General features: G+C 44.9%; 1 protein-coding gene across 1 annotated transcript in view; it reads left to right on the top strand.

Moving 5' to 3' along the window:
• VPS13D (vacuolar protein sorting 13 homolog D) overlaps positions 1–19,712 on the top strand; it is a 265,234-nt gene that overhangs the window by 192,777 nt on the left and 52,745 nt on the right. Inside the window, exons 66-67 of the mRNA XM_088455788.1 lie at positions 10,557–10,689; positions 11,200–11,395. Of these exons, the coding sequence (XP_088311914.1) occupies positions 10,557–10,689; positions 11,200–11,395 (329 nt within the window). The remainder of the gene's footprint in view (positions 1–10,556; positions 10,690–11,199; positions 11,396–19,712) is intronic.

The following is a 19,712-nucleotide window of genomic DNA, read 5'->3' as shown; positions in this document are numbered from 1 at the left end:
ATGCTTGATGGAATTCTGCAGTAGCCCGCAGGGTGCCTGCCTCCACCAGTCTTGCTAATCACACCTGTGTACACACTTTGTTAGAGAGAGAGATCATTTTGCCTCTGTGCCCCTCTCCTAATCCCTTTACAGCCAATTATTACTTTGATTAAAAAAAAAGATCGTATTATAGGCTAATTGTTTGCTTGCACCTTGACTGATAGTCAGCAGGAACTCTACGTGACCTCTGGTATGTATCTTTACTCTTATTGATTTTTCAAAATTGTACCCTTTCCACAAAATAATAATTATAGTTCATGATCGGTTACTTTTACTGGCGGTTCAGAGGGAACATTCTCTAACATTCACTAATTCAGGTGAAGATGTGTGTGTGTTTAACAGTTTCATGGTGTAGCCCGTTAGTTTTGTTACTTACAATATTTTGTTTTAAATAGTGTAAGCCCATTTCATTACATAATGTTACTAAAAATACCTCTCTTACTTTAAAGTGCCTTCATCTTCCAGTTTAAGTGGGATCCGTTGTTGTAATATATAAAGGAAAAAGGGTGCAAATACACCAAAGATATGAGTATCCAGCACCTATACATCAGGGAGACATCTATTTTAAGTGCCAAAAGTCATGGGATAGATACATATTATCGTGTAGAACCCCCTCTAGCCCGGCAAAGTGCAGCAACTCGACGTCGCATTGATTCCACAAGTGGACTGAAGACCTCTGGAGAGATGTTGACCCATGCTGTCTGGATAGCTTCCCACAGCTCCGTGATATTTGTAGGTGCAGGATCTTGTCCATGTCCCATAAATGTTCGATTGGGTTCATGTTGGGTGAACATGGTGGCCACATCATTTGTTGGAACTTTCCAGAATGCTCCTCGAACCAATTCTGGACAACTTGGGACCGATGACACGGTGCATTATCCTGCTGGAATAGTCCATCGTAGTGGGGATACATATAGTACATGAACGGCTGAAAATGGTGGTCAAGCAATGCAACATAGCGGTTAAGGACTTATTCAGGCAAACCAGCTGACCCAACCCATGCCATGTGAACTCGCCCCACTCCATTATGGAGCCACCACCACCAGCCTGCACTGTGCTTTGTCGGCAACGGGGGTCCATGGCCTCATGGGGTCTGCACCACATCCGAACCCTACCATCAGCCCAAAACAACTGGAACCCTCATAGAGACACATTACAGGTGTCTCTATGGGCTCCACAGACTACTTTACAAGCACCTGTACTATCTGTATTTTATAGTATTTGGTGGTTGTTTCTCCTATGTTCAGAGATGGGTGATCCCAGGTTTCCCAATATGTCAATTGACAAGATTGTTCCTTAATATGAGATTGAGGACCTGATTCAGATGCGGATGCTAATGCCGCCATGGCTGCGACGTGTCTCGGATTCGCTACTGCGATAATATGCAAATGCTAGTCTCAGCCTTCCCCTTGTGTAATTGCGAGCGTAGGAGATTGCAAGCCGTGAGACACCCACTTTCTATGATCCTGGACAGTGGAACTCCACCATCGCGATGACCATCGACACCAGAGGCGCACTATGGCTGGTGCCGTGTCTCCGCCTGAACTTTCTCTAATCATGATCTCTTTAGCTGCGGCTCTGCTTTTGAGAACGCAACTACGTACACTGACTCCCTTGAGACGTCCACAAGATGGCCTTTTTTCTGTGTTTACTTCAGGACCCCTCCCAGGAACGTCCATGGCTGTCCGCCGCCAGCTCTATTACTTGCAACTCCACTCACAACAGCAGTCTCTGCGTATACTCAGTGGTACGCGTGCACAGTAGGGGTTTCTCTAGCTATTCGTGCATGCGCAGTAGCAAAAAAAAAAACGCTCAACTGCGCAAACACTGACACCGTGTCTCCACAGCTAAACCTGTGCTCAGAACGCAGTCTCACTACAGCTGGAGGTTTAAACACAATTTTCAGGTTCCATTCCAGCTAATCAGTGGCACCTATATTGAATTGTGGATGACATCACTGACACTTATTGAATTCGGATCTGTGAGCGAGAGATCCCGCGGCACCAGTTGGCTAGAGTGTACCCTGATTATTAAGCGCTTGTAATGTGGATCAGGTTGCTGAAATCTCCCTCTGTGGCAGTAAGATGTGTGCTGTCCAGTGTACGAGGGCAGCTTACACTTCTGTTTTTCACTACAGTACTTGTAATGTTTTGCATTTCATCACGTATATCTGTAGTGACGCTTGTTTTATAGCTTCCAGAACATATGTACAATATACATACATACATACATACATTCCTCCGAGCTTCCTGGAAGGTGAAACTGAGGTCGTCATGTGTAAATGATATCTGCTGCTGACATTGTAACATATACATCATTTTCTTTGCCTGTAACCTCACTGATTACTGTAGCCGAGTACTCCATTACAAAGTAATCCGTACTGATTTAAAGAGGAAACTTCACTACTAAAAGCTTTATAAATATCTACGGTTATGAGTTATGTCAGAATCCTGGATGGTATTGATGCAAGGGAGATAATGCTAATATTGGCCAGCAGCCCTTGGTCTATGTAGAAAGTATTTTCCAGAGGAGTCATTATTGGACATATTTTGTTTTCTCGCTTGTCTATACGCTAGGTGGGTGAGGAACAAAATATGGTTGACGCAACTGAGGCGTTACAGCGCAACGCGGTGCTTTGTAGCCACATGCAAACACAGACAGTGCGCCATAGACTGTAGGTTACGCTTTTGTCATAAAGGAATTGGTAGAACCTATGTACAAAGCCCCAGGTACAGCATAACAGAATGTGGCGGAGGAATAGCTGCGGACAATAATATCGGAAACCTTTTGGTTTTTTTTACACAAATTTGCGACTTAGTTGCGCACAGTACTACAAGTAAGCCCCAGTGGTCGGTGTACGTTAGTAATGTAGTTTTGTCGCTTCTTGACATTTTTGCAGTGCAAATAAGAAGCAAATTATGAGAAAAAGAACACTCCAACGCACAATAAGACTTTCCACTAGTTTCCAAACATTCAAGCGTTCTCTGAAAACTCACCTCTTCAGACAAGCTTATCAGATCCCAGGACCGCCCACCTAACCTTTTTTAGCTTCCTATCTAACTCTCTTCTTATAGTAAACACCTATCACATCTTCTCTTTCTTTAATTTAACATCCTCCTAACCCTAGGCCAACTTTCCAGTGTGATTGGATTATACAGCCCACCAAGAACATCTGCAATCGGGTTGGACCAATTTGCAATATGTAGCACCTATCCTTGTGTATCAACACCTATTTCCCTATAGATTGTAAGCTTGCGAGCCGGGCCCTCTTACCCTTATGTATGTCTTGTATGTATGTATGTCTTTTACAGCCCAGTATAATGTTAATTCAAATTGTAATGCGCGACGGAATTTGTTGCGCTATATAAGAAACTGTTAATCAATAAATAAATAAGTAAGCGGCAGAAGGACCCTGGTGCACTAAGAGGGGTTATTTGGCGCGCATAGAGCAAAGGTGCATGAGGACACATCTGTACATGGGCATGAAATGGGGCTGGGGATCGAACAGGATTTACCCTTTTTGTCGCTCAGTAGTTTTGATTATATATTCAAATGGGGCGACTCAACTAGCCGCAAAGTTTCGTTGTTGCCTCCCACATTGTTTATGCGCACATAATGGCGATTACAGTATCGTCAGCATAGCTCATTATCGCTTACACCTCAATTGAGATGCAAGATAATTATAAGTAGAGAATAGCTCCGATTGTATTGTATGAAGCAGCCGCATAACATATGAGCAGGAGTTAGGCCACAAACAATCATGCGGAGCTCGCGGCCAGCTTTGAATTAGTGTGGGTATGCACGCTCCCGATACCCATGGTATTTCATTAAAAAAAATTTGGTTGCAAAGTGTTTTGAGATGCGATCACGGAATACCCCGGCACTTACGGAAGTGTACCGGCCACTCCTGGTCTGCTGTCACCGGCTGCCGCATACTCCACACTCCTGAGGAGGAGGAGGGGGAGAACGACACACTGACAGAACCTGACATACACCACTGACGGGGCCTCACACACTGACAAGGAGGGATCATACACTGACAGGGGGCCTCACACACACTTACACATGACAGGGATCTCACACACACACACATGACAGGGCCTCACACACACATATGATAGGGCCTCACACACAGACAAGGAGGGGGTCATACACTGACATGGGGCCTCACACACATTTACATTACACATGACAGGGATCTCACACACACACACATGACAGGGCCTCACACAAAGACAAGGAGGGGTCACACACACACACGATAGGGCCTCACACACAGACAAATAGGGGTCATACACTGACAGGGGGCCTCACACACACTTACACATGACAGGGATCTCACATGGCCTCACACACAGACATGGCATGGCCTCACACACAGACAAGGGGGGGGGGTCATACACTGACAGGGGCCTCACACACACACGACACTACCAAACACGACGCCAGACTGGAAGACACAACTTCAGCATCTTCAGGATGACAGTGCTGAAGTGAGTCCCTATGTTCAGAAGCAAGTCCCTACATTTTTTCCTAAAAATAATGATTTTAGGAAAAATCAGATTTGATCTGAAGCTGCTCAAAAAAAAATAAAGAATATCCCCCCCCCCAATTGAATACCAAAAATCTGACACCTGCGAGTGCACCATAGACTATCTGTCTAACTACATAACCGCTCCCATCTGTTTTCTGCTTGACTGAACTGCGAGCTCAGTGCAAATAACATGGAGGATCTCAGGTGATAATTGGCTTTGGAAGGCTTCCTACAGTGGTAGTTGTCCAAAAGTGGATAACTGGCCACACAGTTCCCCCAGTCAGTGCCAAGAATGGACTCCAGCCTCTTGTCACTGTGCACTGCAGGGGCTTATTAGTTCATTGCGCTATTGTTAAACCTGTGTATGTATATGTTGCATGTTTCGGAAGACAGCCTGGTGACTACTTTTCTCTGTCAGTGAAAGTTTTATTAATGTTTTTATGCTCTGTGTATGGAAATCAGAGGAAGTGAATGAGAAACATACATTGTGTTCAGCATATACACAGCAAATGTGCAAATCATGTAAATATGAAGGATCCCAAACTTATTAATCAGCCATTTTAAGAAAAAAAAAATAAAAACATTTTTTGCTTTGAATATTCTGCTTTTATAATTCATGTCAATTTGTTGTATTGTGTAGTAAGCCGCTTAAGTATGATGGCTTCCGTGTGTTTGCATAATTTATTAGCCACCTATAGATTCCTTCATCATTACCTCTTAAAACCCAATAAAATAAAGACACTACACACCATAGCTGGCAGGAAGAAGGTCCAAATTTTATTTATCACTTCCATAAAGTTGGTGGCCTAGGATAAGCAATTGCAAACTGTACTACTCAAAATTTGGTCAACCAAGTGGGTAATCCTACCCACGGATTGGGTTCTTCCAATCCCACTGATCGTGAAGTCAGCCAAAACTCCTCCCTCGCTACGCAGTGTAAAGTCCGTATCTAGACTCATGCACCGCTTCGTTTTGGGAGGAGCCTTCACGATCTTCAATATCAATGGGGGCCGTGACAATCACCGCAGCACTGCTGCATACACCGGCATAGGTGTCACACATCGACGTAGGTGCCCGTTGCTAGGCAGATGAGCCAAATCACTTTCAAAATCACTACACGGCCCCCCGGAGGACATATCATCCTCGCACCACATGATTATCATTGTAACTTTATTATGATTTAGTTTGCAATTGCGTTTCCCATACCACCAACTGCCAAAATCACAGACTTATTGTGTTAGTAGGGGAGGGAGGGAGGGAAAGATTTCTTGTAAAAGAGGATGCTGGATCCGTGCATCAGCCTTTTGTCCTTCCAAGTCGCCTCCCCTTCCATGCCCCTTGGACCTCCCTTGTCTTGAAATTCCACCTTTAACCCTGTGTTTCCTGCAGTCACTATCCCCTGACACACTAATCGTTACTTCCTTTCATGTCTACTACAGATAGCCGAACAACTCTTACACACTATCCCCACAATACTACAGCGCTTATCTGCATCGGAATCATTTGCAGATCCCTGCTTACGTATTATGGCCCTCATTCAGAGCCGCTCGTTAGCGGCAGTACGCTCGTTCCGAGCGATGTTTGCACATCTGCGCATGCGTACGGTTTTTAGTACGCATGCGCGAACCAGTCAGTGCGGCCGAAAATCGTTGGTACGCAATATAGCGAGTGCCTGCTATTTTGAGTGACAGAATGAGGCGTATGTGGGTGGTAACAGGGGAAGGTGCTTGAAAATGGGGAGTGGAGATCCGAACGCAGGCGTGCTTAAAGGTCAAAACGGGCGTTTTATGGGTGTGCATATTTAAAACAGCAGCGTCAGTGACCACGTCACTGGGTTATTTTATAGCCAGAACTGCTCGCAAATTTGTGGTAGCAAACACCAACCACAAGAATAGCGAGCAGTTCATACGCTGGTCGATGTACTCGATTAATCTAATAAATAGCGGACATGACGTAGGATGCGAGCGGCCAGGGGGCGTTTTTAACAAATAAACGAGCGTATGTTTTGCTCGCTCGTTCAGACTTAGAGGTGTGAACAGACTGCAATGTGCGTACGGATCATTTGAATAGCCACCCCTTGTTTTTAAACGAGCGACCACAAATAGCGAACGGCTCTGAATGAGGGCCTATGTTCGGTTATCTTCAGTGGTTCACTGAGTAACAGAATTCTGGTTGTTCCAGTGACCTGGTGAAGTTTTAGGATTAAATAAAGAGAATTCTGGATGTTCTAATGACCTGGTGAAGGATTAAATAACGATTGGGCTTGCTATTTCGGCTCTGTTGTGCACTGTAGTTGAACCAGATTCTGGGAAGATATTGCTGTTTTCTGCCCTCATTCAGTACTCTCTAGTGGCCACTTGAGAAGTGAATATTGGAACGCAGCCACTGACCGTTTTGGGGGTCATGCTCAGGTTTTCTACTGGAAATCAGACATTCATTTTTATTAATTTGATCTAATGGGCTTTAGTGACTGCTGTCCTGATATCACTATGTTCCCCTGTGTGTCTGACACAGACGGAGACGTTCAACAATACGTTGTAATAAATAGTTTGTTTTTGTTTTTTTTCAAAACTATCCGATAACACTGGTAATCACAATTTATTTTATTTTTGTTACCTTGTTCCATAGTTAAATGTCAAGTGACAGAAATGACGTGTGTTGGATGCAGCTTCACTGGCCTGGGCTGCGTAATTTTTAACCGGACATCTTGAGTAACCAGAGAGTTACGCAGATGTCCGGTTGTCACGCATTGATGCTGCATCCTCTGACACAACAGCGCATTGCAGAAGCCAGAAGTTGGGCGTCTTTTAACTCAAGACGCCAGCATCCATCTTCTGACCTAAGTGATGAATAGAATTAATGCACAATGGAAGAGCATTTTGTGCTGTTCCAAATCAAGGAATCCCTTTAGTGTTCACTATAAAATAGAGGGCAATAGATAACTTGTACTGGTGGCCACCAGCAAAGCACAATAACAAAGTAAAACTGTTCAACAACAAGGTATTGCTGCCCGAGTCAGGACACCATTTTCATCACAGTCCCTCACTATAGATGTATTATTGGGCAGCACAGATGGTGTAATGGTTAGCATTACGCCCTCACAGCACTGAGGTCGTGGGTTCGATTCCCACTATGTGTGGAGTTTGTATATTCTCCCTGTGCTTGCGTGGGTTTCCTCCCGGGTGCTCCGGTTTTCTCCCACACTCCAAAAATATACTGGTAGGTTAATTGCCTCCCAACAAAATTAACCCTAGTGTGTGTGTGAGCATGTGGTAGGGAATAGAGTGTAAGCTCCACTGGGCAGGGACTGATGTGAATGGACAAATATTCTCAGTAAAGCACTGCGGAATATGTGTGCGCTATATAAATAAGTGGTAATAAATATTTCCTATGATATATCTGCAGCCATATTTAAGTTGGGCAATTTCATTATTCAACAAAGAAAAGAGATTGCTGCTGAAAAATAATATTGTAATTTGCAAAATTGCCCTAATTGACTCAAAGCTTTCTGTCTGGGAGTTATATTGCGTGACAACGCTATCTTTCTGTCTGGGAGTTATATTATGTGACAGCGCTATCTTTCTGTCTGGGAGTTATATTATGTGACAACGCTGTGCATTCTGTCTGGGAGTTATATTGCGAGACAATGCTGTGTTTTCTGTCTGGGAGTTATATTGCGTGACAACGCTGTGCTTTCTGTCTGGGAGTTATATTATGTGACAACGCTATCTTTCTGTCTGGGAGTTATATTATGTGACAGCGCTATCTTTCTGTCTGGGAGTTATATTATGTGACAGCGCTGTGCTTTCTGTCTGGGAGTTATATTGCGTGACAGCGCTGTGCTTTCTGTCTGGGAGTTATATTGCCTGATAACTCTGTGCGCTCTGTCTGGGAGTTATATTGCGTGACAACGCTGTGCTTTCTGTCTGGGAGTTATATTGTGTGACAACGCTATGCTTTCTGTCTGGGAGTTATATTATGTGACAACGCTGTGCTTTCTGTCTGGGAGTTATATTGCGTGACAACGCTGTGTTTTCTGTCTGGCTGTTATATTGCGTGACAGCGCTGTGCTTTCTGTCTGGGAGTTATATTGCGTGACAACGCTGTGCTTTCTGTCTGGGAGTTATATTGCGTGACAACGCTGTGCTTTCTGTCTGGGAGTTATATTGCGTGACAACGCTGTGCTTTCTGTCTGGGAGTTACATTGCGTGACAACGCTGTGCTTTCTGTCTGGGAGTTATATTATGTGACAACGCTGTGCTTTCTGTCTGGGAGTTATATTGCTTGACAGCGCTGTGCTTTCTGTCTGGCTGTTATATTGCGTGACAACGCTGTGCTTTCTGTCTGGCTGTTATATTGCGTGACAGCGCTGTGCTTTCTGTCTGGGAGTTATATTGCGTGAAAACGCTGTGCTTTCTGTCTGGGAGTTATATTGTGTGACAACGCTGTGCTTTCTGTCTGGCTGTTATATTATGTGACAACGCTGTGCTTTCTGTCTGGGAGTTATATTATGTGACAACGCTGTGCTTTCTGTCTGGCTGTTATATTGCGTGACAACGCTGTGCTTTCTGTCTGGGAGTTATATTGCGTGACAACGCTGTGCTTTCTGTCTGGGAGTTATATTGCGTGACAGCGCTGTGCTTTCTGTCTGGGAGTTATATTGCGTGACAACGCTGTGTTTTCTGTCTGGCTGTTATATTGCGTGACAGCGCTGTGCTTTCTGTCTGGGAGTTATATTGCGTGACAACGCTGTGCTTTCTGTCTGGGAGTTATATTGCGTGACAACGCTGTGCTTTCTGTCTGGGAGTTATATTGCGTGACAACGCTGTGCTTTCTGTCTGGGAGTTACATTGCGTGACAACGCTGTGCTTTCTGTCTGGGAGTTATATTATGTGACAACGCTGTGCTTTCTGTCTGGGAGTTATATTGCTTGACAGCGCTGTGCTTTCTGTCTGGCTGTTATATTGCGTGACAACGCTGTGCTTTCTGTCTGGCTGTTATATTGCGTGACAGCGCTGTGCTTTCTGTCTGGGAGTTATATTGCGTGAAAACGCTGTGCTTTCTGTCTGGGAGTTATATTGTGTGACAACGCTGTGCTTTCTGTCTGGCTGTTATATTATGTGACAACGCTGTGCTTTCTGTCTGGGAGTTATATTATGTGACAACGCTGTGCTTTCTGTCTGGCTGTTATATTGCGTGACAACGCTGTGCTTTCTGTCTGGGAGTTATATTGCGTGACAACGCTGTGCTTTCTGTCTGGGAGTTATATTGCGTGACAGCGCTGTGCTTTCTGTCTGGGAGTTATATTGCGTGACAACGCTGTGTTTTCTGTCTGGCTGTTATATTGCGTGACAGCGCTGTGCTTTCTGTCTGGGAGTTATATTGCGTGACAACGCTGTGCTTTCTGTCTGGGAGTTATATTGCGTGACAACGCTGTGCTTTCTGTCTGGGAGTTATATTGCGTGACAACGCTGTGCTTTCTGTCTGGGAGTTACATTGCGTGACAACGCTGTGCTTTCTGTCTGGGAGTTATATTATGTGACAACGCTGTGCTTTCTGTCTGGGAGTTATATTGCTTGACAGCGCTGTGCTTTCTGTCTGGCTGTTATATTGCGTGACAACGCTGTGCTTTCTGTCTGGCTGTTATATTGCGTGACAGCGCTGTGCTTTCTGTCTGGGAGTTATATTGCGTGAAAACGCTGTGCTTTCTGTCTGGGAGTTATATTGTGTGACAACGCTGTGCTTTCTGTCTGGCTGTTATATTATGTGACAACGCTGTGCTTTCTGTCTGGGAGTTATATTATGTGACAACGCTGTGCTTTCTGTCTGGCTGTTATATTGCGTGACAACGCTGTGCTTTCTGTCTGGGAGTTATATTGCGTGACAACGCTGTGCTTTCTGTCTGGGAGTTATATTGCGTGACAGCGCTGTGCTTTCTGTCTGGGAGTTATATTGCGTGACAACGCTGTGCTTTCTCTTGCAGTTTGCAGGAACCCTTTCCGATGGATTGGGAAAGACTATGGACAACAGACACCAGACAGAGAGGGAATATATCCGTTATCATGCAGCGACCAGCGGGGAGCATCTAGTTGCTGGGATTCATGGACTCGCTCATGGTAGGATGCTGAAGAACATGTTTATGAGTAGACATAACTATACAGCAAATTCACAGCTAAATTACAGGTGCCTTTAAATGAAGAGATGTTTGTAGTGGATGTATAGTCGTCAAAGTTTTTTTTTTAGCAACTTCTTAGGATTGACCAAATGTCATTTTTACGTGGGAAGTAGTTTCCCAGAACCAGACTTTACATTACTATTGTGTGTAATTATGACAACTGTTAATACATTCTTGGCTTTTATTACATTGTTTCTGAACACTCTTCTTGTGAGGTTGGATATCTCCAATGAAATTAAGGATTTAGTCCTGGCCTATAGGACCGCATCATTCATTGTCTAGAACGTCATAAACTTAATATAGAGATGCCTGGATGCTTAATGTTACTATATGGCCACAGCAGTACTCAGTGTCTTGTATTAATCATATTAGGTACAGTTGAAAGCGCTTAACACATAATATATTATAGCTAAAGCAATCAATGTGGCTGTAACTATTTTCCCACCTGCAGGGATTATTGGTGGGCTGACCAGTGTGATCACCTCCACGGTGGAAGGTGTGAAAAATGAAGGTGGGATCAGTGGCTTCATCTCCGGCTTTGGTAAAGGTCTGGTTGGAACTGTAACTAAACCAGTTGCGGGTGCCCTGGATTTTGCTTCGGAGACGGCCCAAGCAGTGAGAGACACCGCCACTCTGAGTGGGCACAGGTCAGTACCAGAAGAGACAGTAGGTTACTGGCAGCAATGACAGGTGATTTTATATAGCACAGGGCTTGTCTGAGGTAGCACCAGCAATGTATTTCACAATTAAAATGGTATTTGTTCTAAGACACGGGCAACTTTTCAAGATATCATCTAGGGGAGTTATTTAAAAAGTACCTTTTCTTTTTAAGTGTAGGGCATTTTTTGCATATTTATTTTTTGCAGTCTATTTTTGCACAGTAATTATGTATAACAGTATATATAAATGTACACCACTTTTAGGATCCACTTTAGTTCTTTGCAAAAGTGTATAAATTCATTCGGGTCTTTGCCCTGGAATTCACATCTTTACCTGGAGAGATTAAAGGCATTGCAACAAGGTCAGATGGGTCAGAATCTATATCCCGAAGCCATCCAGGATATTCAGCTTGCAAACACGTGAGTGCAGTATATGGCTCCTGACCCATTCATTACCCTTCTCTGTCTGTTATCAGACTGTTAAATTGCCTGGTCTAGCACCTGTAGTCAAGGAAGTGCAGTGTTATTCTAACACATAAAGTATTATAGGAGTTTTGTTCCAAATTGCACAACTTATTTATGAAATCAATGCTCCATCGCGATTGCCAGTAACCAGCAGGATCGTGGCTCTTTAACAATAATTTGCATTTTAATACTGTGATATAACTTGCTACAGTGATCTAGTAAGCTACAAGTGGAGCTGTGACCCCCCCCACTTTTGATGTAGGAAATAGTAGGTGCCACAATAATGGGTATAATATAAGTCACCTTGTGGTTCGGTTCCACAGCCATGTTCAAGGCTTATATATCTTTCATGTCAATGGACAAAGTACTTTTCTTAAAATTAATTGATTTAGAGCAGGGGTCTTCAACCTTGGCCCTCCACCTACTGTGCAACTACACATCCCAGCATGCACTGCCACCTTTTTAATATAACAGTATGCTATAACTATGGCAGTGCATGCTGGGATGTGTAGTCCCACAGCAGCTGGAGCGCCAAGGTTGAAGACCCCTGATTTAGAGGATATTGCATGCACCTGGATGTATAATGACTGTTTCCAACAATGTATTACCTGTTCATACTCTGATTCAAAGTTCTGGTCAACGCCCAGTTATACTTTGTTACCGTTGTTTAATTTGGATTATATAGAAATTGGTATGAAGTATTCCGATGTTATAGAGACCAAAAAAATATTATACATGTGTCATGATTTTAATTGATATGAAGTGATACATTGAGACATAGGTCATCAACATGGCTGCTAAATGTTACAGGTGCTGTAAATACATGCTTACACCCTAAACATCCTAAAATGATGCAATGGATTGTTTGTAATACCATTCAGTGACTTTCTGTAGCCAGCAGGATGGTACGTATCGGACATTACAAGGAGTTTAGGCTCATGGTACAAGAAGTATCATTTTTCTGGTGTGATCTTATCTCGAATATTCTGTACTTTGTGGTTGGACTGTGATTTATTGAGCGTTAGAATTTCCTCTGGGCAAACTAGGGATGAGCAGAATCTATGGAAATGGCGATATTCTAACCAAAGTATAGGTCACAGTTAGGGTTGTTATTCTGCTACAGTCTTACCTTACACATCCTTGCTGCAGTTGCACCAAAAAGCCCCCCTCTGTGCGCCAGGTCCCGTGAGACACTGCAATTTTCGGGTGTCAGACACCTCCTTGCATCTGCGTGATCGCGAGTTTGCAGCCTGGGATCACCATCGGAACAATTGTGACCATCAGTCGCGGTTGTTGCCCCTTCAGCCAGGCTGCTGTAGCTGAAGCTAGCGTGCGAAACCAGGAAGTCTGCGTGCGCCCACGCAGACTCTGGCCTCGCCCCTCCCTGGAAAATGGGGGCGACGCCCCCGTTTCCATGAACGCTGCCCAGGGACGCCACCGCTCCGCCCCTAAACGCCACAGCCTGTCACTCAGGCTGTGGCTGTGAGGCTCTGCAAGCGAACTCGAAGACAAAGGGCCGCACATGCGCAGTACACCTCTTGCGCAGTCCTCCCACCATCGGAGATGCGCACTAGCCATCAGGTTAGCTTACATCTCTGAATCAGGCCCTCTGCCGCACACAGATATACAAGTGTCACATATAAAATTAATCAGCACAGTCTGCCGGTGCTTCCTAGTCACATTGCAAAAAAAAACGCCCGACGCTAGCAGAGCAGCACAAGCCCTGGCGGCTCACTTGCGCCAGGCAAGTCGCGCTGCGTGGCGTATTGAGGCTAGATGTATGAGGGCACATCTGTAGTCAGAACTGGCACTGATTTATCTGTAACTCTAAACAAATTCTGTAGGGTTGCATACTGTATGCATCTATTCATATTTTGTTTTGCTTTAGGCTGGAAACCCCAATTGCGCTTAATTTAGTACATTCTATAAAGTGATAGGAATAAGCTGATTGGTTGCTATGGATAACATCTCCACTCTTTAGAAGGTTCGAAGCATTTCCCCCAATGTGCCCTTGGTTAGAATAAACAGCTTAATTTCTAATAAGGTTGGCTAAAGTTAGCGCCTGAACTGCTGTATGAAAGGTAAGGACCAGACGTAGGCACTGACCGTGCCGAAGACTTGCAGTTGGTGGGCGTAGGGCAATTAGTGACATTATTCTCTTGTACATCTATTAATGATGTTTAACTGCTTGCAGGAGAACCCCAGTTAAATGCCAGTGACCGGGTGGAATGTTTGGAATTGCTGTGTAAGGGGCTGATGCATAGGAGACTGTACACCTGTTCCCTAAAGCTGGCCACACATCTAAAGATTATCTGTCCAACCAGCCAACTAGTTGATTGGTTGGAATGAAAATCTGGTAACGTATGGGAGTAACTGATGATCACCAATTTGCTCCTAAATGCCAGAAAACAGATGAAAATCGTCGTCAGACAAGTTTGTTAAATGTTTGATCTAAACAATTTGTTCAAACAACAGTTTTTGTTCATTTTCCGGCGTTTGGGAGCAAATTGCTGATTGTCATTTGCTTTCATACCTTACCAGATTTTCATTCCAACCAATCAACTAGTTGGCTGGTTGGACAGATAATCTTTAGATGTGTGGCCAGCTTTAGTGTGAACTAGCACTAAACATGCGCAAATGAGACTACGCAGTTTTTACGACACTTACTACCGAATAGATCGGTCAGTAGCGGAAATCCATTTAGTTATTTTTGGAAATACGTTAATATTTGCCAGAACATTTATTTTCAGTAATGTACCCCCACTTTGCATCCAACTATGCCTCGGCCAAGTGGAGATGGGCGTTTTGCATTGTGAACCAATATTTACCCTGATAATCTCAGTAGTTCCTGGTGAGCTGATGGGCTTAATACTCCTGGCTGTTGGTTCAGCCTACAACATGGCTGTCTCCACCGTGAGAAGTCGGCGGCGGCAGTACACGTTATGTACGTCCTTTAACCCTTCCATGGACGTGTTTCCTCCTTTTTGTTTCCGGATTGTTTCAGTTCCAATTTATACGTATTTATACTGTATACAATATTTACCACACACATACATTGACCGAGTAGGAAAGAGATGTAAAAAAAAAAAAAAGTGAGAGAATCCTGCCGGGAGGGAAATGGAGGACAACAAAGTGTTGTTAACTTCACTTGGCAGCGCTGCAAAATAATCCCCCCCAGGCATTTCTTCATTCCTCAGCTATGTGTGGTTTGGAATCCACTTCTTCTACTGATCCAAACGATTCTGTGCTGGCTCCGACTGCTGTTTGTCAAGCCGCGGTCATTTTTATTTATTTTCCTCCTCGCGGGAGCACTACGCTGCCAGGCCTTCTTTTTTTTTTTTTTTTTTTTCCAGCAGCTTGATTTATAAGGTGCCCCCAGGGCCTACAAAATGTCACACGAGATTTTTAACATAAATAGAATTTCAAGTCCCCAACACAGGCGAAATGAAAGCGAGAGCCCACTTTTCAAATTCCACAGCGGAGTCATACAGAGTACAAAGTTTACAGTGGAAAATGTGTCTGGATATAGTGCATTTTCTACATTGGTGTCTTTGCCAGCAACATAGACCTCACAGCAGTGAAGTATAACAAAATAGCAAACAAGACTTGTGGTTAAAGTACACAAAAGGATCCGATATAGCAACATGTTAAATAAATAAAAAAAGAAAAATGCTTTCTACCAGTGTATTGTATATTGATACAGAGTTGAAGATGAGTACATAGCTGGCAAAGGTCACAGTTCTAAATGGGTTTTTGTCCCTGGTAATTTCTGACCCTGGAAATGCCCTTATTTTTCTGTTTCAATGGACCCAACTGTACAGTAGTACAATTTTTCTTATTTTGTATAGAACCAAGTCATTCTTGGAGTTGTAAATTATTTGTTAGGTTACTTTATTGTAGTTTATATACTTAACGTTCCATGCACACAATGTGATGGGGAGGGTGTGATAGGCTTCCATGCAGTGTATGTAGTTAGTCCATTGGCACAGTTTTCAGAAAGGCAGAAATCATGAAAATGTTGCATGTGAAAAACCCTAAAAACTAAAACGTAAAGAAATAATGAAAGTACTGTATGGGTGGGGTATGATATGTAGACACACATAATGCTGTCATTCATCGTTAGACATTAGAATGCTGAAATGTTGACATTGGCCATTTCATTATTCATAATGTTGACATTTTAGAATATCAACATCATCCCTGGTGACCCCATTTCCAGTGCCGCTAAAACCCGGGTTATTGCCGTGTCAACCCGGGTTGCGGCTCATTGGAAAAGGCTCCTAGGAAAAAATCCAGGATTGACTGACTCGGCATTCCTTCCTGGGTCTCCAGCGGTGTTTTACTCGGGCAAGGCTCTGTGGAAACTGGTATCGCGGCTCATCGGACACGGGTCCCGTTCACAGCATATGGAGAGCTGCATTTCCCGGTGCTAAGAGATTATATAATCTCCAAGCGCCGGCAGAGGTAACCCCCACCCGGGATTTTGGTGGAAAAGCAGTGTTAGCTGCTCCTGAAGGCTGCAGCGGCTCCCGGGTCCCGACGGTCACATGATTGTCAAGACCTGTGATCCTGCAGCATTCAGGTAAGTATTCTTCCCCTAACCCTCCTCCTAGTGCCTATTTCTAACCTTAACTTCCCCCTGCAAGCTAACCCACCCGCAGCCTAACCCTAACCTCCCCCCTGTTTCCTAAACTTAACCCTCCCACACACAGCCTAAACCTAACCTTCTCCCATTTCCTAAATGCAACACTCCTGCTTGCAGCCTAAACCTAATCTCCCCTCGTTTCCTAAACATAACCCTCCCGCCCGCAGCCTAAACCTAACCTCCCCCCGTTTCCTAAACGTAACCCTCCCGCCCGCAGCCTAAACCTAACCTCTCCCCATTTCCTAAACTTAACCCTCCCGCCCGCAGCCTAAACCTAACCTCTCCCTGTTTCCGAAACGCAACCCTCCTGCCCACAGCCTAAACCTAACCTCTCCCTGTTTCCTAAACTTAACCCTCCCGCCCGCAGCCTAAACCTAACCTCTCCCCGTTTCCTAAACTTAACCCTCCCGCCCGCAGCCTAAACTTAACCTCCCCCTGTTTCCTAAACGCAACCCTCCTGCCAGCAGCCTAAACCTAACCTCCCCCCGTTTCCTAAACGCAACCCTCCCGCCCGCAGCCTAAACCTAACCTTCCCCCATTTCCTAAATGCAACACTCCTGCTTGCAGCCTAAACCTAACCTCCCCCCGTTTCCTAAACGTAACCCTCCCGCCCGCAGCCTAAACCTAACCTCCCCCATTTCCTAAACGTAACCCTCCTACCCGCAGCCTAAACCTAACCTCTCCCTGTTTCCTAAACGCAACCCTCCTGCCCGCAGCCTAAACCTAACCTCCCCCCGTTTCCTAAACGTAACCCTCCTGCCCGCTGCCTAAACCTAACCTCCCCCCGTTTCCTAAACACAACCCTCCTGCCCGCAGCCTAAACTTAACCTCCCCCCGTTTCCTAAACGCAACCCTCCTGCCCGCAGCCTAAACCTAACCTCCCCCCATTTCCTAAACGTAGCCCTCCCGCCCGTAGGTTAAACCGAATGTCGATATTCTGTCAATGTTGACATGTCATATGTCACAGGTTTCCTGTTGACATTTTAACAAAATCCACTTCATAACTGTCGACCACGATAAATCAGCCATGCCATTTATATTTGCTAAATCCTCATTTTTTCAAATAGTCTATTTTCTTTCAGCGCATCTGACTCCCCTAATAGACCATTTCGGGCTGCGCTCCCCTATAACCTGCCCACGGCACATTATGATGGCCATACAAATCGCAGTATTGCAGCTGATGGTTTAGAATTGTCACAATCTGGTAGTCTGCATGACGCAAAAACAAACTTGATGCCTGATAATTGTCCTTTTAGCAATCCATAGAATAATATAAAAAATTTTGGTGATGAACATAGATGGATGCATATCGGGCCTTGCCCCTCTGAAGCCCAACCTAGGTGTATAACTAAATTGGACATTAATGACACTGAGCAGCAGGATCTGCCCACCCCTGTGACCAGCTGCGCAGTGAATTGGAAAAGTAGCAGAGAGCGGGAAAGTGGGTGACTGCATCAAACCAGTTCATATAGTTTCCTATGCAAGCATCAAGCTGGAAAATATGCAGCATTTGTACATAGGCCCTGATTCCAAGCCGGACGCTCTGAAAGAGCGCTCGCTCTGAATCAGGGCGTTTTTTGGGGGGGGGGTTTGTGCAGCCTCCTGGCCGCTTGCATAGCTGTGGGTGACCACCCACAGCTATAGCGAGTGGCCAGGATGATGGTCGCGATGGTCAAGACCATCGTGACCACTGGGCTTGCGACGAGACCCTTGGTAGTGGTAGGGTCTCATGGCCGCAAGCCCCAGAGAGATTTCGGGTATAACAGAGCCGGAATCTCTCCACTGACATCACTCGTGATGTCATTGGGGCCGCCCCCAAACAGCAGGCGTTCACATGGGAACGCCTCCGTTTGGGCAGCCACCCCCCCCGTCCCCACCCAACCAAAGGGGGCAAGCTGTCACTCAACATCGGCTGCTCGCCCACCTTTATTGCTAGACCCGGAGAGAGGCATTGCCCGTCGCTAGCTGGGTCTCGCGCATGTGCTCTGGGCCACCATCGACACGGTTGCAAGCGCTCAGCACTTGTGACCGGGTCTGAATCAGGCCCATAGTGCGGACTACTGAGGAAGTAGGCAGAATGGAAGACTTTGCATGTAAGTGAGAGAAGTTCATCAGTGAAACATCCACAATGGTTTTCATGTGGGATTACCAGCCAGTGTCGGACTGGGACAAGAAGGGCCCACCGGGAAATGCAGTTCTAGGGGCCTATGCTTAAGGGGAGTGGTCTTCCACCAGTGGGGGTGTGGCCAGCCACCACAGATTAATATCTTACAATTAGACAAATCTTGATGCAGTTACTATTGAAGGGAACCAAGCCCCCATGTTGATCAGTGGTTCTGCTCCACCTCGTGACTGACCATCTAGTAGAGTAACAATCTATATTTTGATGTCTGGAACCTGACACCTAGAGGAGGAGGGTGGGCCCACAGGCAGTGGGGCCCGCCGGGGATTTCCCCTCTACCCCTGTGGGCCAGTCCAACCCTGTTACCAGCCCATTATATGCCAGACCTGACACCTGAATGGTTTTGTACTGTTGAGTAGCTGATCTTGTACTAGTGGTGACAGCGAGGTGGCTGATCGGTCGGTGAGCTATAAAACTCTGCAACTCGTTTTGGACTAAGCTAACAAGTGGATGTTTGTATCTTTGCTCTTCACTTAATTAGTAAAAAACAATCACTTAATGAAAAACAGCCATGCTCAAGGCCGCAAAGCATCTTCAGTGCTCTTTTACAATTTGTTCTTCCAGTGTTGCAGGGCGTTCAAAGCTGTATTTATGACCTATAGGTGGCTGGCATCCGCTTTACAGCAGCTGTAAATTAAGTGCTCCAGACCATGTTGTTGTGTGTTTCTCAGAATTACGACTTTGCCTTTTCCTAAGGCTTCAATAGCCTTGTTTTTAATGAAAGGACTTTTCCTTCTGTTTGGCTGAACTCGTACCTATTCCCCAACCCTCCAAAGCCCAGAACAATACATTTCTCATTATAGCTGGGTTTCCTGTGGAAAAAAAAAAAAAAAACTTGGAATAAAATAACTGTCTTGGGAGAACATGACTCAAATAGGGTTTTTTAATACAGTCTTGAAAACTTATTTATGAACAATAGTACTGTATGTACAGCCATTGACATCTGATGTAATCACTTCAGCCTTCAACATCAGAACCCTATCAGAACAAGGAAGAGGGTAGAATTTATGTAC

This window comes from Taudactylus pleione, unplaced genomic scaffold (genome assembly GCF_031769625.1).
Source record: "Taudactylus pleione unplaced genomic scaffold, aTauple2 ptg000671l, whole genome shotgun sequence".
Taxonomy (NCBI): domain Eukaryota; kingdom Metazoa; phylum Chordata; class Amphibia; order Anura; family Myobatrachidae; genus Taudactylus; species Taudactylus pleione.
The sequence above is the reverse complement of the archived record's forward strand: the minus strand, read 5'-3'. Positions and strand labels throughout refer to the sequence as shown.